At 39.5% G+C, this 18,112-nt stretch overlaps 1 protein-coding gene across 1 annotated transcript in view; it reads left to right on the top strand.

Moving 5' to 3' along the window:
- cntn2 (contactin 2) overlaps positions 1-18,112 on the top strand; it is a 56,492-nt gene that overhangs the window by 17,142 nt on the left and 21,238 nt on the right. The window contains exons 2-11 of the mRNA XM_041782973.1: positions 7,627-7,734; positions 9,708-9,849; positions 10,324-10,499; positions 10,604-10,699; positions 10,823-11,035; positions 15,334-15,436; positions 15,556-15,737; positions 16,643-16,779; positions 16,871-17,000; positions 17,115-17,265. Of these exons, the coding sequence (XP_041638907.1) occupies positions 7,677-7,734; positions 9,708-9,849; positions 10,324-10,499; positions 10,604-10,699; positions 10,823-11,035; positions 15,334-15,436; positions 15,556-15,737; positions 16,643-16,779; positions 16,871-17,000; positions 17,115-17,265 (1,388 nt within the window). The 5' untranslated portion in view covers positions 7,627-7,676. The remainder of the gene's footprint in view (positions 1-7,626; positions 7,735-9,707; positions 9,850-10,323; positions 10,500-10,603; positions 10,700-10,822; positions 11,036-15,333; positions 15,437-15,555; positions 15,738-16,642; positions 16,780-16,870; positions 17,001-17,114; positions 17,266-18,112) is intronic.

Genomic DNA, 18,112 nt, shown 5'->3' with positions numbered 1-18,112 from the left:
AAAACATTCCCTACTTGACTTGTATGATGTCATCTTTGAAAATCTATAATTAATTCCATTGTCTTTTAAGATGATGTCATCCTTTAACATTTTAAAACATTACGTTCTTGCCTTTGAAGATGATGTCATTCCTTGAAGCTTATAAAACATTCAATCTTTGCTGTGAAGATGATGTTACACCTTAAAAGTTTATAAAACATTCCCTCCTTGCGTTTTGCATACATGCTGCCTTGTTGTCATATAAGCCACGCCCCTAGTTATACATAACTTTAGTACTTTAGTACTGATTTTATTTTCCAAACATGGAGGTTCCCTCCTGGTACCCTCCTGTTTTTTTAAATGACATGGTCCTCCTGGAGGTCACATAGAGGTCATCTCTCTCTCTCTCTCCCTCTCCTCAGTTAGCTCACATCAATTATACATCAGGACAACTGAGAACAGGCAGAGTGCCACAGAGTTGCAGAAACACTGTCTGAGCTGTTTTACAAATGATCTGGTTTATAAATCACAGCTAATACATTGTAAGCTGCAGTCAGTTTTGGGGCCTCCGGTGGCGATGCAGGTTTGAACCGTCTTCCTGTGTGGAAGTTTGTAGCTCACCATCAACAGTTGCACCTCTATTAGCTATAATACGGTAGTTGAGCTCAGCCTCTGTGGGCGACCACTGTGGATGTTGGACGGCCCACTAAATAAACCAGCTGTCTTTAACTCGCTGTCAGCTCTCACAGCTCAGCTTCTATCATCAGCAGGATTGCTCTTCCTGCCTCTGTTTGGGGTTTAAAGGCATTTTTCCATCTCTGATGTCTGCATTCCTCTTCTTTGGATCAGATCATGTCACTGCATCGATTATCAGAAAGGCTGAGTGTTAGATTTCAGAAAACCACAAACAGTTTCAGCACAAATCTCATCCGAGGATGTCAGATATTGAGGCCTCATAGTGAGTATTTATCCACACTGTTCAAACATGCATCCTAAAAAACAACACATCCATCATAAAGACCAGAAGAAGGTCCTGAATAAAAACCAGATGTTTAAACTTTAGTTCCAGTAAAACTCAAATGGTGTTGGTACGGACATGTCTGCTGTTGCTACGATGATTTCAGATGCTGTCAGACAGTTTTTACAGGAAATTAAAGGCCTGAAGTTCGGGGATCTGATTCCCTCTCTCTGAGCATGTGCAGACTTACCTCCAAAGAATCAAACATGACAGAGGTTCATCCAGCTGGTCAGCTGTGATCGGCAGCCATGGCTCCTTGGATGAAGCAACAGGAAAGGCTTGTTCAGGCTGAAACTCGGTCAGACATTGACCAGTGCTTCCAGTCACAAACAGAGAAAGGATCAGCTTCATACTTCACAGTTAACGACCAGTCTAAGAGAATGTCCTGTGAACTGTCGGCGTTTACCAAGTCATCCCACAATTTCTGATTTTTCCTGACCTGGAAAGTTTTTGGATGGGGATCGGTTTAACACATTTCTATGAAAATACCTCAACATTTCTAGTACATTCCAATTCCCCAAAATCCAAATTAATTCCCTTTAATATATTTTTTATTCTTAATTCAAAGGATAACTCCCGCAGCCCCCCAAATTCCAATTCAAATAAAAAAACAATGAAATTTCCAAAATCTCCATGAAAATGCCTAAAAATCTTAAAGGACATTCCCCCAAACACCTAAGCAAACTCCCTTTAGTTCTTAATAAAATTCTTAATTCAAAGGATACACCTCTACCCCACTCAATTCTCAATAAAATCTAAAAAATACAAATAAATCTCCCATTTTCCATAAAAACACCTAAAAATGACAAAGCAAGTTACCACAAACATTTAAACAGTTTCCTGATTTCTCATTAGAAGGCCAATAAATTTCAGCGCTAATCATTCCCAAAACTTCCAATAAAACTCTAGAAAACATCCAAATATATTTTTAAACTCTCCTTGAAAATACTTAAAATGAAACATTCATGTCATATCAGACTGTATGGATGTTCAATAAGACTGTCTTTGTTTGAACACGTCTGCAGGAGCACGGCGGCATTTATGAGGCTTTAAGTCTTTACAGATATTTATTTAAAAAGGTAAGATAGAAAAGCATAAAGGCAGGGATGAAGAAGAAAAGTCTTCATCACAAAGACCAAACACCTCAAATGAAGGATTAAATGAATGTAAGAGAAATTAAAAACAACAGATTTATAAGTCCTGGTTTATAAACTTCCAATAAAACTCTCAAAAACATACAAACATATCCCCAAAATTTCCCTGAAAATACATTAGAAATACCAGCAAATTCCCCAAAATATGCCAAAAAATCCCTTTAATTTCTATTAAAATTCTTAATTCAAAGGATACCCCTCTACCCCACTCAATTCTCAATAAAATAAAAAAATACAAATAAATCTCCAATTTTCCACAGAAACACCTAAAAATAACAAAGCAAGTTACCACAAACATTTAAACAGTTTCCTGATTTCTCATTAGAAGGCCAATAAATTTCAGCGCTAATCATTCCCAAAACTTCCAATAAAACTCTAGAAAACATCCAAATATATTTTTAAACTCTCCTTGAAAATACTTAAAAAATACCAGCGAATTCCCCCAAATACCCCAGAAAATCCCTTTAATTTCTATAAAAATTCTTTATTCAAAGGATACCTCTCTATCCTGCTAAATTCTTAATAAAATAAACAAATTAGAAATAAATCCCCCATTTTCCATGAAAATACCCAAAAATAAGAAAGCAAATGACTGCAAACATTCACATAATTTCCTAAATTTCCATGAAAACTCCAAAAATTTCAAAGACAACCCATCCAAAAACTTTGCCTTTCCTTTTCTCCTCAGACCGTCTGAAACGCTGCGTCTGTCGGGGCCAGCAGGTTAAACATGTTAAAATATTCAACTCCCTCCTCAACATGCATGAAACATTCATGTCATATCAGACTGTATGGATGTTCAATAAGACTGTCTTTGTTTGAACACGTCTGCAGGAGCACGGCGGCATTTATGAGGCTTTAAGTCTTTACAGATATTTATTTAAAAAGGTAAGATAGAAAAGCATAAAGGCAGGGATGAAGAAGAAAAGTCTTCATCACAAAGACCAAACACCTCAAATGAAGGATTAAATGAATGTAAGAGAAATTAAAAACAACAGATTTATAAGTCCTGGTTTATAAACTTCCAATAAAACTCTCAAAAACATACAAACATATCCCCAAAATTTCCCTGAAAATACATTAGAAATACCAGCAAATTCCCCAAAATATGCCAAAAAATCCCTTTAATTTCTATTAAAATTCTTAATTCAAAGGATACCCCTCTACCCCACTCAATTCTCAATAAAATAAAAAAATACAAATAAATCTCCAATTTTCCACAGAAACACCTAAAAATAACAAAGCAAGTTACCCCAAACATTTATACAGTTTCCCTAATTTTGTCATTAGAAGCCCAATAAATTTCAGAGCTAATCCATCCCAAAACTTCCAATAAAACTCTAGATAACATCCAAATATATTTTTAAACTCTCCTTGAGAATACTTGAAAAATACCAGCGAATTCCCCCAAATATCCAAAAAAATCCCTTAATTTCTATCAAGTCTTTATTCAAAGGATACCTCTCTATCCCGCTAAATTCTTAATAAAATAAAAAAATACAAACAAATCCCCCATTTTCCATGAAAATACCCCAAAATAAGAAAGCAAGCGACTGCAAACATTCACAGAAATTTCTTAAATTCCCATGAAAATTCCAAAAAATTTCAAAGATAACCCATCCAAAATTTTAAATAACACTCGTGAAAATACAAAAATCATATCCACAGAATTTCTCTGAAAATACATGAGAAATACCAGCAAATTCCCCAAAATATGCCAAAAGATCCCTTTCATCTCTGTTAAAATTCTTAATTACCCCTCTACCCCATTAAATTCTCAATAAAAAAGTACAAATAAATCCCCCATTTTCCATGGAAATACCTAAAAAAAAAACAAAGCAAATGACTGCAAACATTCACAGAAATTTCCTAAATTCCCATGAAAATTCCCCAAAATTTCAAAGATAACCCATCCAAAAAGGTCCAATAAAACTCTCGACAATATATACAAACATATCCCTAAAATTTCCCCAAAATAGCTTGAGAAATACCAACAAATTCCCCAAAATATACAAACACATTTCCTAAAAATGTAGTAATACAACCTCAAATGTAACGCACATTCCTTAAACTTCGTTAGACACAAATATCTCCAAAACTATCCCAGCAGAAGCTAAAGCTAAAGCTAAACTAAGTTGTCCTCATGTGGCCGTCTGAGGAGGAGAAGTTTCCATCTGCCTCTTTCTCATGGTGTCTCCTGTTTGACTGAAAACATCAGGATGAGACGGACTCTAAAGCCTTTACAATTAAAGGGCTACGCCAGTTAACAGCACAAATATGCAAATAATTTGGAGCCGAATTTTATCGCCCCCCCCCCTTCTATGCACATCAGGAGCGACGTTATTTTGAGGATCAGTGATTCAGATTCTAAAATCATTGGTGCTGCTGAGGTCTGCGGCGTTTTCTCCTGTCCTCTGATAAACGGTGAGATATGTTGGAGTCAGATGTAGTCATTTTCCTCCTCTGTTTGCCTTCAAACTCACTGACAACAAGTGTTTGGAGCAGCCAGATGAGTGCTTGTTGTTGAGCGAACATTTGGTGTGCAGAGACTCTAACAGCCTTCAGGAGGCAGACTAGGTCTGAACGAGGACGAGGATTAAACAACACGCTGACAGGAAACCAGCCGGGACGTCTTGGGACGTTTTTCCGACCTTCAGCTGAACTCTGTTAAATCTGAAACTCCTCGCTGTTTGTCTGTCCCACATCCTGACGGTTCCTAACGTCCTGTTTTTATTCTTTAATATTTCATGTTTCTGCCTTTCCTTTTCTCCTCAGACCGTCAGAACGTCTGAAACGCTGCGTCTGACGGGGCCAGCAGGTTAAACATGTTAAAATATTCAACTCCCTCCTCAACATGCATGAAACATTCATGTCATATCAGACTGTATGGATGTTCAATAAGACTGTCTTTGTTTGAACACGTCTGCTGGAGCACGGCGGCATTTATGAGGCTTTAAGTCTTTACAGATATTTATTTGAATGGATGAAGAAGAAACGTCTTCATTACAAAGACCAAACACCTCAACTGAAGGATTAAATGAATGTAAGAGAAATTAAAAACCACTGATTTATTAGATCTGGTTTATAAACAGACTGTTTCTCTGTTTAAACCTCTGATTTTTTAAGCAGGTGTTTTTTTAATCATGTATTACCGGACTAATAAACAAACATGTCTTTATTATGATGAAAAACTACAATATTAGTCAGTCAGTGCTGTTAGAAAATAAAGTAAATGATAGATTTTTGAAGATTAATCCTCCCTGTTTTTTCTCCTTTGTCTGTAATCACAACTTTGGAGACATTAGTGTTTAATGGACTCTCCCATTACATCAGTGACTCCAGAGTTTTATCCCCAGACTAATCCCAACTTTTCAACCACAGCCCTTTAGACTAGGGCTGGGCAATTAATCACAAATTAGATTAAATCACAATATGGCCTGCTGAAATGTTCAAACCGCGGAAGTTGCAGTATTTCTTTAACTTGAAATGTGTCAGAATAGCAGGGTTTTTTTTTTGTTTTTTTTTTGCAGTGGCAGAGATTTTATGTACATTTACAAACATTCAAGGGTCATTTTTTTGCAGTATGAGCAAAAATAGTTAGCTCCTTCTATCTTAAACTGATGAACCCTGGCGTTACTTCATGAAAGTCATACCTCAGCTGGTAGCCAGCCTCACCTCCTCCACCCCAGCAGCCTCCTTTATAGCTTAAAGCTTGTTGCACCCTCACATTCAGATTCATGCTACTGTGGATTGATTGCTTCGAAAATATTTTCATTGTTTTCAATCACATGGTCTTATTTATGGAATTATTTATTGCTTCAATTTGTCAAAAAAATACTTAAGATTAACACAAGAATAATCGCATATTAAACCACAACCGCAATATTTGGGGGAAAAAAAACACAATTAGATTATTATTGCAAATTGTTTAGCCCTACTTTTGACCCTCACTGATGACATCACACCTGCCTCAGACCACATTAATGTCATGGGTGCCATATATAAAGATGTCATCAAGGCTTTTGACACAGTTTATCTCTAGTTGGACAAACTTTATGCCATTGGACCCTCACGCAGCGCTCTCCCCTGGTTCAGTTCTTACCTTCATCACAGCCATCACCTGTCACCTGGGCGTTCAGTCAGATCTGGAGTTTGCTGCTAACAAAATCTCTTCCCAATTCCCCAATCCAGCGCCATGCAGATGACGTGGTTAATTACACTTCCTTTATTAGGTACAACTTGCTAGTACCAGGCTGGACCTCCTTTCGCCTATAGCCACTTTATTAGGTACACCATGCTAGTACCAGGCTGGACCTCCTTTTGCCTATAGCCACTTTATTAGGTACACCATGCTAGTGCCAGGCTGGACCTCCTTTTGCCTTTAGCCACTTTATTAGGTACACCATGCTAGTACCAGGCTGGACCTCCTTTTGCCTATAGCCACTTTATTAGGTACACCATGCTAGTACCAGGCTGGACCTCCTTTTGCCTATAGCCACTTTATTTGGTACACCTTGCTAGTACCAGGTTGGACCTCCTTTTGCCTTTAGCCACCTTATTAGCTACACCTTGCTAACATCAGGTGGGACCTCCTTTTGCCTATAGAACTGCCTTAATTCTTGGTGGCATAGTTCAACGAGATGTTGCAAACATCCCTCAGAGATTTTGGTCCATATAGACGTGATAGCATCACACTGTAGCTGCAGGTTTGTCGGCTGCACATCCATGATGTGAATCTCCCGTTCCACCACATCCCAAAGGTGATCTACTGGACTGGGATCTGCTGACTGTGGAGGCCATTGGAGTGCAGTGAACTCATTCTCATGTTCAAGAAACCAGTTTGAGATGATCTGATCTTTGTGACATGGTGGATTATCCTGCTGGAAGTAGCATCAGAAGATGGGTACACTTTGGTCATAGAGGGATGGACATGGTCAGCAGCGTTACTCAGGTAGGCTGTGGGGTTTAAACCATGCTCATTCGAGTAAGCAGCCCAAAGAGTGCCCAGAAAATCTCCCCCACACCCTTACACCCCCACCGTTGATACAAGGCAGGATGGATCCATGCTTTCCTGTTGTTTAGAAGAAGTGTTTGTTGTTTTATCTCTTTGTTCAGTCATCTTAGTCTCTATCTCAGTCAACCAATCAATCTGATGATCACAAATCAATCCAAAAATTGGCCAGTATTTCTATTTTTGTTTCCTTGGTACTGATCAGGTGTGAACATTTATGTCGTCAACACTATCAAACATAAAGTATCATAATTTTTACTTTTCTTAGTAACATTCGTGGATTTTTCTTTTCTTTACTGTCTTCCTGGTCTGAGCATTGCTGCCCCCTTGTGGTGTGCTGAATTATAAGTCAGTATTATTTCCTAAAGAAACATAAACCCTGTAGACATGCTTCTATAACCCCAGAATCTTCATGTTTGCAGCTCAGAGTTAACCTCGTTTTCTTTCTCTTGTTTTCTGCACAGACTCAGACCAGACTCCTCTTCCTCTACTGAGATCAGCTGATCATCCAAAGATGGAGAGTTTCCTGATCCTGCTGATGTTCAGCTCAGTGCTGTTGACCACGGCCCAGGGTAAGACTCAGATTAGGGAGGTTTCAATGAGCAAATATGACAGGATAAGACAAGGAAATTTACCAAGCTTTGGTTCTGTATAATCTGTTAAAACAGTTAAAATCCCTCGACTTTATGTTCTTTAGCGTGGCGTTTGTGTAAGTCATTGTGATGCAGTGTTAACGCCGTTGAGTCTTGTCAAGGAACAATGGAAGGAAAAAAATGTGTTGGAATCAGAGGTATCAGCCAAATTTAATATGAAATTGAATTTAAAAATGTACATAAGTACATTTCAGGCAACCAGACAGGGTCTTTTATTTTGAAAATTATAGGTTTTCCTCTCATTTTACTATGAAATATCATCATTGAACTAAACATACAGTGCAACCAGACATGAACCTTTGTTTTTAAATTAGAAGTTTTTACCCCACAGTTACCAGATGGCATCTTTTATTTTGAAAAGTAAAAGCTGGTTACTGACTGGAGGGCTGTATGGGAGAGGGCTGTATCAGAGAGGTCTGTATGGGAGAGGGCTGTATCAGAGAGGTCTCCTGGCTGCAGCAGTACATTCTTGTAGTCAGAGTTTAACATGAAGGTTCATGTAGTTAAAGTTTAATGACCTCCATCTCTCCTTCAGGACTGAAATAAAGCTCAGATCTGTTGAATGATGGATGCAGACCGTCTCTTGTTCATGTTGGAGTTAACCTACTGAGATCTGCAGGCATGCATCACCACAGAGCTCCTAACATTCCTACAGAACAGTCAAACCTTCTCTTTATCACAGTGCTGAGCTCACAAACACAAGCGGCAGTCGTACGCCGTTAACTCAATGTTTGAACATCTGAGTAGAAATTTATCCTCATGAGCATCATCTATATCTGTGGTTCTCTACCAGGCTAGTCCCAGAACCCTCCACCTAATCCTCAATCAAAAAATGCGACCTACATTTGAAAATATTCAACCAATCATATTAATTTGATTAAAACTAAATGCAGTTGGACCTCAAAGACTGATGAAACAAAGAAAATCAACATAAACATGTTTAGAAACATGCTCCATAGATTTGTTGACGGATTCATGACCCACTGAGAACAGCTCTGTGTTCCACTTTTGGGTCCTGATCCAGTAGTTGAGAACTGCTGTTAAACTATCCGAAGTACGATTCGCCGGCATTTTGCGGTGCATTTGCTGTATGTGGGAATTGGAGGTTAGTCTTTATTCATCAACGCGTTATGAATCCAGATATCAGTAGTATTTTGGTTGTCAGTTACTAATTATATGAGAGGGTCAGGTATAGGAGGACACCCTGGGTTCAGCCATGGTCCTGTACTGCTCTGGTCTCCGTAAAGCCATCCTCCAGGCCCATGCCCTGTCTCTCCAGGTATCCTCCCAGCTTACCCCTCCAAAGCTCAGCTGTCGTTCCCATATCAGGCGGCTGACCCTTCCCATCCCCGCCCTCCGGACCACATGTGTGACCAGTGATATAATGGTAGTAAAAGGTAGCAAAGCAGTTGAACGCTATTCTGATGTGTTTTCTGCACCAAATGATTAAAAATCCATACTTTAGAAGATGTTTATAGTCTTTAAAAGACTCAGGAGTGATAAAGGAGAGCTTTGTCTGAAACTAGAGAGGCGTGCAGGGGTTAAATGTAGAACAGCCGCAGCTTTAGACTTTTACTGAAGTATTAGTGATGTTTTAAAAGTTTGGATCCATCTCATTTAACAAGTAATTTAAAATACATACATAAAGTATGTGGTGCTGGTTTATCTCATGATGGCGCTGTTTGTCCGGTTTGACTGATATTTTAAGTTTTTAAATCCCATTAACCTCTGCTCATGTTAATGGAACATTTTCACTCAGAAAGGGGCGTGGCCAGCATCATTTGGGCAAGTACCTGAATGTGTTGAACCCATGATTATTTTTCCTCCGTGAGATCTCCTGTGTTTATCTCTGATGTATTTGGTGTGTGAAACGTTTGTTTGTTTGTTTGCAGGCGGAGACGTTTGCGTCTCAGGTCACGACAGCGGACCGGTGTTTGAGAAACAACCCAGCAGCGTCATTTACCCAGAAGGCCTCACTGAAGGAAAGGTGACGCTCAGCTGCCAGGCCAGAGCCAACCCTGCTGCCTCCTACAGGTCAGAGACACCAGAGACCGCCAAAATAGACGGTAGCGACCATACCTGAGCACGTTTGACCTGAGAGTCTGGTTAGATCTGGGAAAGAGCTTTCCTCTTTGATAAAGCTTAAGGTAGGACTAGCTCAGACCTGGACCAGGTCTTAGTTAGTCTGCCATAGTCTTCAAACTTTTCTCTTTGATAAAGCTAAAGGTAGGACTAGCTCAGACCTGGACCAGGTCTTAGTTAGTCTGCTATAGTCTTTAAACTTTCCTCTTTGATAAAGCTAAAGGTAGGACAAGCCCAGACCTGGACCAGGTCTTAGTGAGTCTGCTATGGTCTTCAAATTTTCCTCTGGTATACTCCTACCCTCTATAAAGATTGATTGATTGACAGACTGATTGATTGACGTTTAGTATTTATAGATATTAAAGTATTGATCGTTCTGATAGGTTCTCTCTTTAATACTGTCCTGCCCTGCTCGTTGTCTTGCAGGTGGCTGGTAAACGGGACAGAGGTGGCATTGGGTCTGGATGTGCGCTACACTCTAGTAGCGGGCAGTTTGGTGATCAGCAGCCCTGAGTTGATCAAAGACACCGGGTCGTACCAGTGTCTCGCCATCAACCGCTGCGGCACCATCATCAGCCGCGCCGCTGTTCTTAAGTTTGGCTGTGAGTCTGAGGAATCAGGATTCTTTAAAACCCCACTGAGGGTTTATTTTACTCTATTAAACCTTTTCCCCACCTCGTTTCTACCTCTGTTTCTCTCCCTGCAGATCTGGATGACTTCTCCTCAGACGGCCGGAGCCCTCAGACGGCATATGAAGGAGCGGGAACCTTTTTAGCCTGTCAGCCCCCTCCTCATTACCCAGGTAAGCGCTGTCATCAGACACCTGCCCTCATATCCTTTTAAAGTAGACCAGGATAAGATAAAGGAATAATTCACAAACAGTGATCATAACTCTGGGAGCCTAATCCGCTCTGCTCTCTCCCAGCTCTGTCGTACCGCTGGTTCCTGAACGAGTTCCCAAACTTCCTGAAGAAGTCGGGCGGTCGCATGTTCGTGTCCCAGGTGACGGGGAACCTTTTCGTCGCCAAAGCAGAGGTCAACGACACGGGGAACTACTTCTGCTTCACCACAGTCAACCTGGAAATCAGCAGCAAGAGCACGTTCAGCCGAGCCAACCAGCTCACCGTGATGCCTGACGGTATGAGATGGCGGTCTGACACGTAGCACGTCAGAGTGGCGGCGTGGTTAATGATACCGACTATCATTATTATAACTCAGAATTTGACTGTTTTTAATGTTAGGAATGTCAGAATAAAACTTTACAAATGGACCAATCACAAACCGGTTAAAGGACCGAGGACTGCACACAGACACAAAAGAGCAGCCTTCACGGAACTGTTTTTACTAGAAGACACGCCCCTTTATTAGATGTTACTTTCTGATTGGACGCTGCTGCACAGTGCAGTGGACTTTAGTGAAATATGGAATATGGTTGATGTAAACTTGTGAAAACACTGAGATCTACATGTGACTGAGTCTGGATTTTGACCGTTAGAATGTTTTTCACCTCTTTTCTGGCTGGGTTTAATGTGGGCGGGGCTAATACGTGGGCTCATGATGTCACCAGCCCACAGTGGGGAATGACTCCGCCCCTAACACTCCAATCTAAAATCACAGAGCAGTTCATCTCAGTCCAGTCTGTTGTTAGCTGATGTCTCTGCCTTTATTGAAAATTAACAGTCAGTTAAATGCTGTTTCTTTTGTTCATTGTGAGGTAAATTTACCAAATATTTCAGCCACAGTGGTCTATGGATCATTTAAAGCAGGGGTTCTCAACGTTGGGGTCAGGACCCCATTGGAGGTCGCTAGACACTGAGTGGGGGTCTCCAGATGCCTTATAAAAAACTAGGAATATTTTTTAAATTTACACTGTTGCCACTTTACACCAATTTTACCAGATTTCAACCCGTTGTCATCACTTTTTCAAATCTATTTTGCCAACTTTAACACATTTTTGCCACTTAAAACCCATTTTTTTTGTCAGTTTTAAACCCTTTTTATCCTTTTTTTGACTGTTTTTTTCCACTTCTAAACCAAATCTTTCAACTCTCTGCCTGTTGTTGGCTCTGTTAACTCATTATTGCCACTATTAACCCCTCTTCACCACTTTTTATTCCACATTTCTCAATTTAATGTGCCCATTTTTGCCAGTTTAACTAATTTCTGCCTATTTCTGCCTCAGCTAACCCTTTTTTGCCAGTTTATATCAATTTTTTATCCCATTTCACCAAATTTCCACCTCTTTTTGCTAATTTAATGCCATATCAGCCACTTTTTAAATCACCTGTTACCTCTTGATATGCCCGTTTTTGCCACTTTAACCCATTTTTGCCATTTTAGGGTTTTCTGGCCACCTTTATCCAATTTTTGACACTTCTAACCCATTTCTGCTACTTTTAAACTCCAATTTCATCAACTTTCCCAGGATGATTAACCAATTTTAACTATTTTTAATGTATTCTAATTCTGTTTTATAAATAAAGGGTTAACATTTTAAAGAAGGGTTAGGCTGCACAAATCAGGTAAATGATTTTTGTTTCTTTGATAAGAGTGGTTATGATTCAGGTTAAATTTAAAATACTACATCTCAACTTCACAACAGACCATAATTTTGCTGGCCCCCAGTTTGGCTGGGCCATTTCCCCCTTAAAGGACGGCCTTGTCTCCACATGACCATTGTCCAATGTGCACAACTGTGTTCTAGGGCTGGGTATTGTTAAGAACCTCACGATTCAATTCAATTTCGATTCTATAGGTTGTGATTCGATATTGATTTAATTCGATATTGATTTAATTCGAAACTGATTTCAGTGCTTCAATGTCAATTCAGTAAGAAGTAGAAATACACAGTTAACCTGTTGACAATTTTTTAATAATTATTTTCACGCCCATGTGAACATATTTGGTAGGTCGCCTCACATTTTTGAGCAATAAAACATCTGAAAATAAAAATTTGCACAATAATAACTTAATTGTGCATATGGAGTACAAAAGTAAAAAACATGACAGTTCTGTATAAACACTGAAAAAGTAAAGTGCATGTGAACTTAAATAATATTTCTGTCCTCTTGGAAATTGTGATAAACCTCACATAAAATGGTTATGGTTGGTTGTTGTTTGGTCGAGTGCGGCCTCCGTCCATACAACGCGAATCACACACACAGCGACCCCCACTGGCCAGTAGGTGAATCGATTCAGAGGATTTGCTGAATCAATATTGAATTGGGGGAGGAAATATTGCAATGCATCGATTAATCGATATTTTTACCCACCCCTATTGTGTTCAGCCACCTTCAGGTACAGTGGGGGTCCCTGGTCCTTTATTTTTGGGGCCACAGGCTGAAAAGGTTGAGAACCCCTGATTTAAAGCATCAGAACAGAGATTTGAGACGGAGAACAGACTTTGTCTCTTCAGGGTGAACAGTGGGAGTGTTTTCCTCCAATCAGATTGGCTTCAGCTCATTCAACAGACACACCCACACCATCCTGGAGCAGATTTTACGGCCTCATTTTTCATGATTTTGAGGCTTAATTTTATAAACTTAGAGATGTTTTATTTGACTGAAATTTGACCTGGGGGTTCATAACACAGTGACCTTTCATACAACAAACCTGAATACAGATTTGTTTTCACTTTACAGGGTCTTTAAGAAACATGTTTTACAGCCACCATCATATAAAGTTTACATCAGACTGATTGTTAGTGAGCAGTTTGATGTAGGGCTGAACAATTTTGGAAAATAATCTAACCGCATTCTTTTCCCCAAATATTGCAATTTGATATACGATTATTTCTTAAGTTCCACATCTTATGTATTTTCCAACAAACACGTCAAATAAATAATTCTGTTATAACCAGCACAATACTTGTCATTTTCAACTTTAATTAGAAAAACAAACAAAAAGGGAGAAAGCAGGATTTTTGTAGACTACTCTAAAAAAGTGGCACTTAAATCAGTGGTGTCAAACTCAAGGTCCGGGGACAAAATCCGGCCCGTTGTACAGTTATCCCCGGCCTGCAAGATCATATATATTTATAATAAGTGTCCCACTAAAGTCTGCAGATTTTCAGTAGAAATATGTAAACTTAATCTTGATGATTTAAATAATCCTCAAGTCATAAAAATTTAAAAACCAAAGACTAGAATAATTACATAAAAGTCAGGATGTGGTAAAGAAATTGTCTATTCATTTCATTTTTTTTTTTTCAATTTTGCACCTCGCAATAATAACTCAAACTCATTATTTTCATTTAAGTTCTCATATTTGCCTTTTTAAATTTTTAGATTTGACTTATGTCATTTTTTTTACCTTTTAGGTCATAATTTTAAATTTTATTTTTTTTTTTTTAATAAAAAAAAATATTTTTTTTTACACATTATTTTTTAATTGTCATATTTTCACCTTTTCAACTCCTCACTTGGACTTTTTATCTCATATTCTGACCTTTAAGCCTCACAATTTAAAATTTTATCCTATATTTTGACCTTTAAAACATAAATTTGACTTTCTTTTTTATATTTTCCTTTTTTAAAATATTATTTTAACACTTAATTTTGAGTTTTGACCTTTTGTACTAATAAGTTTGACTATTTATCTCAGATTTTGAGCCTTTAAACTTATCATTTGGACTTCTTTTAATCTCAAAATCACTTATCATCAGTGCTAATTTTTCCCCCATAATTTATTACTGTCGAAAATAAGGTTGACAGTTTATGGTTAAATGTTGACCCTGTCAGGCTCTCAAATTAGACTGAAATTCAGAATCTGGCCCCTGCTGAGATTGAGTTTGACACCCCTGACTTAAATGATTGCATGATGTATAATGTATAACACCTCTGCTACAAAAAACAGTTCTAAACTGGTATTGTGACACAAATTTTCGATAAATTGCCCAGCCCTAGTCTGAAGATTATTTACCGGAAGTTACACCTAAAAAACAAGCCATTTCACATTGTATAAGGTCAATCAAAATCACAGTCACATGAATTACTGGTGGCCTACACAGTCCAGTAAGCAGCTCAAAAGCCCAGCGAAGCGTTGTATGGATAAAGAGACTGTTCCCAACTGCAGAAGGTTTCTCTTCATGTTCAGGTGTTTGTGATCACAGACTGAGACCACACACTGTTAATGTTGATTAGAATAAATACAGTTCACATTTATGCAGACACACCGGTCCTCTGCCTCGATTCCTTCAGTCTCTCCACGAGTCTCTGATCTGGAGGGACTGAGACTCAGACCAGAGGATATAATCTGCCTCAGGACAGATTATAAGAGAAGTTAAAAGCAGCCTCTGAGTCATGTACTGCTACAGCACTGAGGGAACTTTTAACCATGACGACAGAGCGCCCTCTGCTGGACTAACTACCTGATGACACCATTTATCAATCACACCCAGCATAGATTCCCGATGTGAATATTGTTCCTCTCTTGCAGTCAATCCCAGGAAGTCAGCTCCCAGCATCAAGGTGCGTTTCCCAGCGGAGACGTATGGGCTGGCTGGCCAGACGGCTCAGTTAGAATGCTTCGCTTACGGAAAGTATGTTTAAACCCCTGGGTTATTTTAAAATCTATCGGGGAGAATATTTAATGACACATTTATTTTCCTCTATTGTCTGGTTTAGAATGATTTCTAACTGCTCCTCTCTATGGTTTCAGTCCGGTGCCAAAGCTGCGGTGGAGGAAGGTTGATGGTTTGATGCCGTCTAAAGCAGGTTCCAGCGTAGCGGGCCCGACTCTGACCCTGCCTGATCTGTCCTTCGATGATGAGGGCGTCTATGAGTGTGAGGCATACAACTCTGAGGGAAGTGACACGTACCAGGGACGCATCAACGTCCAAGGTAACAAGAAAATAGAACTACCTGGACAGGTGTCTGTGATAATAATCCAGGACGGTTAATCTAGAGCAGTGATTCTCAGCGTGTGGCTCCTGTGTAATTATTTGTGGCTCTTTTATGTCTTAATTTTCAATTCTTATACAAAATTTTTATTATTCACCCAGAACACCTTAATAAAGGGTAACTTTTTGCCCTTTTTCACATTTTTTGCCACTTTTCACCCATTTAAGCTACTTTTGCCATTAAATACCACTCTTTCCTACTTTTCCCACTTTTGCACCTTTTTTTGCCACTTTTATCCCATTTTTGCCCTTTTCACCACTTTTTTGGCCCCTTTTGCCCATTTAAGCTACCTTTTCCATTAAATACCACATCTTTCCTATTTTCTTGCCCATTTTTTTGCCATTGAATATTATTTTTGCCCTTTTTCACAATTGTGTTGGCCCCTTTTGTCCTTTTAGGCCTCCTTTCGCCATTAAATAACACTTGTTTCCTATTTTCGCCACTTCTTTTTTCCACTTTTTCTTTTCAAAATTTTCCCACCTTTATCCCATTTTTGCCCCTTTTCACATTATTTTTTGCCACTTTTGACTGCTTTTTGCCCATTTTAGTCACTTTTCACATTTTTTTGCCATGTATTTCCCCTTTTGGACCATTTTTTGCCACCTGTAACTTATTTGTGTCACTCCAATCCTGCTGCTTTTTGACCATTTGTGCCACCATTAACTTATTTGTATTGCTACTTCAAGCTGTTTTTGCCACTTTTCACCATTTGGATCGTGGCTCTCTCAAAGGTATTTTCCAACCATTTGGCTCTTTGGTTGAGCTGGGTTGAGTAACACTGATCTAGAGCGAGGTAAGGGAAGATTTAGCAGATTAACCTTTAAATTTCCCTCTCTGTACTCCAGCTCAGCCCGAGTGGTTGCAGGTGATGAGCGACTCAGAGGTGGAGATCAGCTCGGAGCTTCACTGGAGCTGCGTCGCTGCTGGAAAACCTCGACCGTCGGTACGCTGGCTACGCAATGGACAGGCCCTCAGCACACAGGTAAAACACACCCACTTGAATAAAGTCGATCTGATCTCCTCTGACCCACACGAAATGAACCAAGTCTTTCTTCTCTCTCTCTGTCTGTCAGGACCGGGTAGAGGTGAACGGGCCTCGTCTGAAGATCAGTAACCTCGCCCTGGAGGATTCTGGGATGTATCAGTGTGTGGCTGAGAATAAACACGGCACCATCTACTCCACAGCCGAGCTCAGAGTCCAAGGTATGAATCTGATATTACCGGGATCTTTGGGCTAAAGATTCTGAGGATTTTTAACTGAACCTCTTGGCTGTTTTTTACTCTCCTCCTCCCCTCTCTCCCCCTGTCTCTCTTCAGTCCAGGCACCAGACTTCAGGTTAAACCCGGTCAGGAAGCTGATCCCTGCTGCGAGGGGGGGTCAGGTGATGATTGAGTGCCGGCCCAGAGCTGCCCCTAAACCAAGTCTGTTCTGGAGCCGAGGGACGGAGCTGCTCACCAACAGCAGCAGGTACAGAATAAGAACCTTATCTTCAAACAGAGGACAAAAAGATCTACCATACTTTGAAGAATAAAAGTCCCCACAGTCATTTTTTTGGTGGGGGGGTTGGACTCTGCTAAAGGGAAAAACATCTTAAGCCATCTTGTGCAGCTGTATCGCACCATGTGCTTTTACTGTATGGAGTCTGGAATTCTATTAGCCACAACTGTAGTCGACCACTTGCTTTAATCCGGTAGCTGACCCCATCTGCTAGCTATGATACAATAGTTAAGCAAATCTACTAGCTATAATACGGTAGTTGAGCACATGTGCTGGCTATAATGTGGTAGTTCATCACATCTGCTATAATATGGTAGTTGATTACATCTACCAGCTATAATACGGTAGTTGATCACATCTATTAGCATTAATACAGTAGTTAAGCCCATCTGCTAGCTGTAACATGGTAATTGAGCAAATCTACGATCTATAATACAGTAACTAAGCACATTTTCTAGCATTAATACAATAGTTGAGCTCATTTACTAGCTTTAATACGGTAGTTGATCACATCTACTTGCTATAATACAGTGGTTGACCATATTTACAACATATATGATTGTACTGATGCAAACAGGGTTTACCACAGTTATAATGTGCTGGAAAAAGAAAGTGCATCTTTAGAGTTCTGTAAAAGTGCATGGTTTTACCTTAGAAAATGTGTTTGAACCCTGAATGTGATATAAACAAGAGAAGATTTGGCACATTTTTCATGGGCGCAACCCACATACTCAGCTTTGCTGCTCATCCCACAAATGCATGATCCTTACAAATGTGGCATAATTTAAAAGGGTAAAAAAACAGGCTTTCCAACAGT

Source organism: Cheilinus undulatus, linkage group 3 (genome assembly GCF_018320785.1).
Source record: "Cheilinus undulatus linkage group 3, ASM1832078v1, whole genome shotgun sequence".
Taxonomy (NCBI): Eukaryota; Metazoa; Chordata; class Actinopteri; order Labriformes; family Labridae; genus Cheilinus; species Cheilinus undulatus.
Note: the sequence above shows the minus strand (reverse complement) of the source record. Positions and strands in the feature narration are given on the sequence as shown.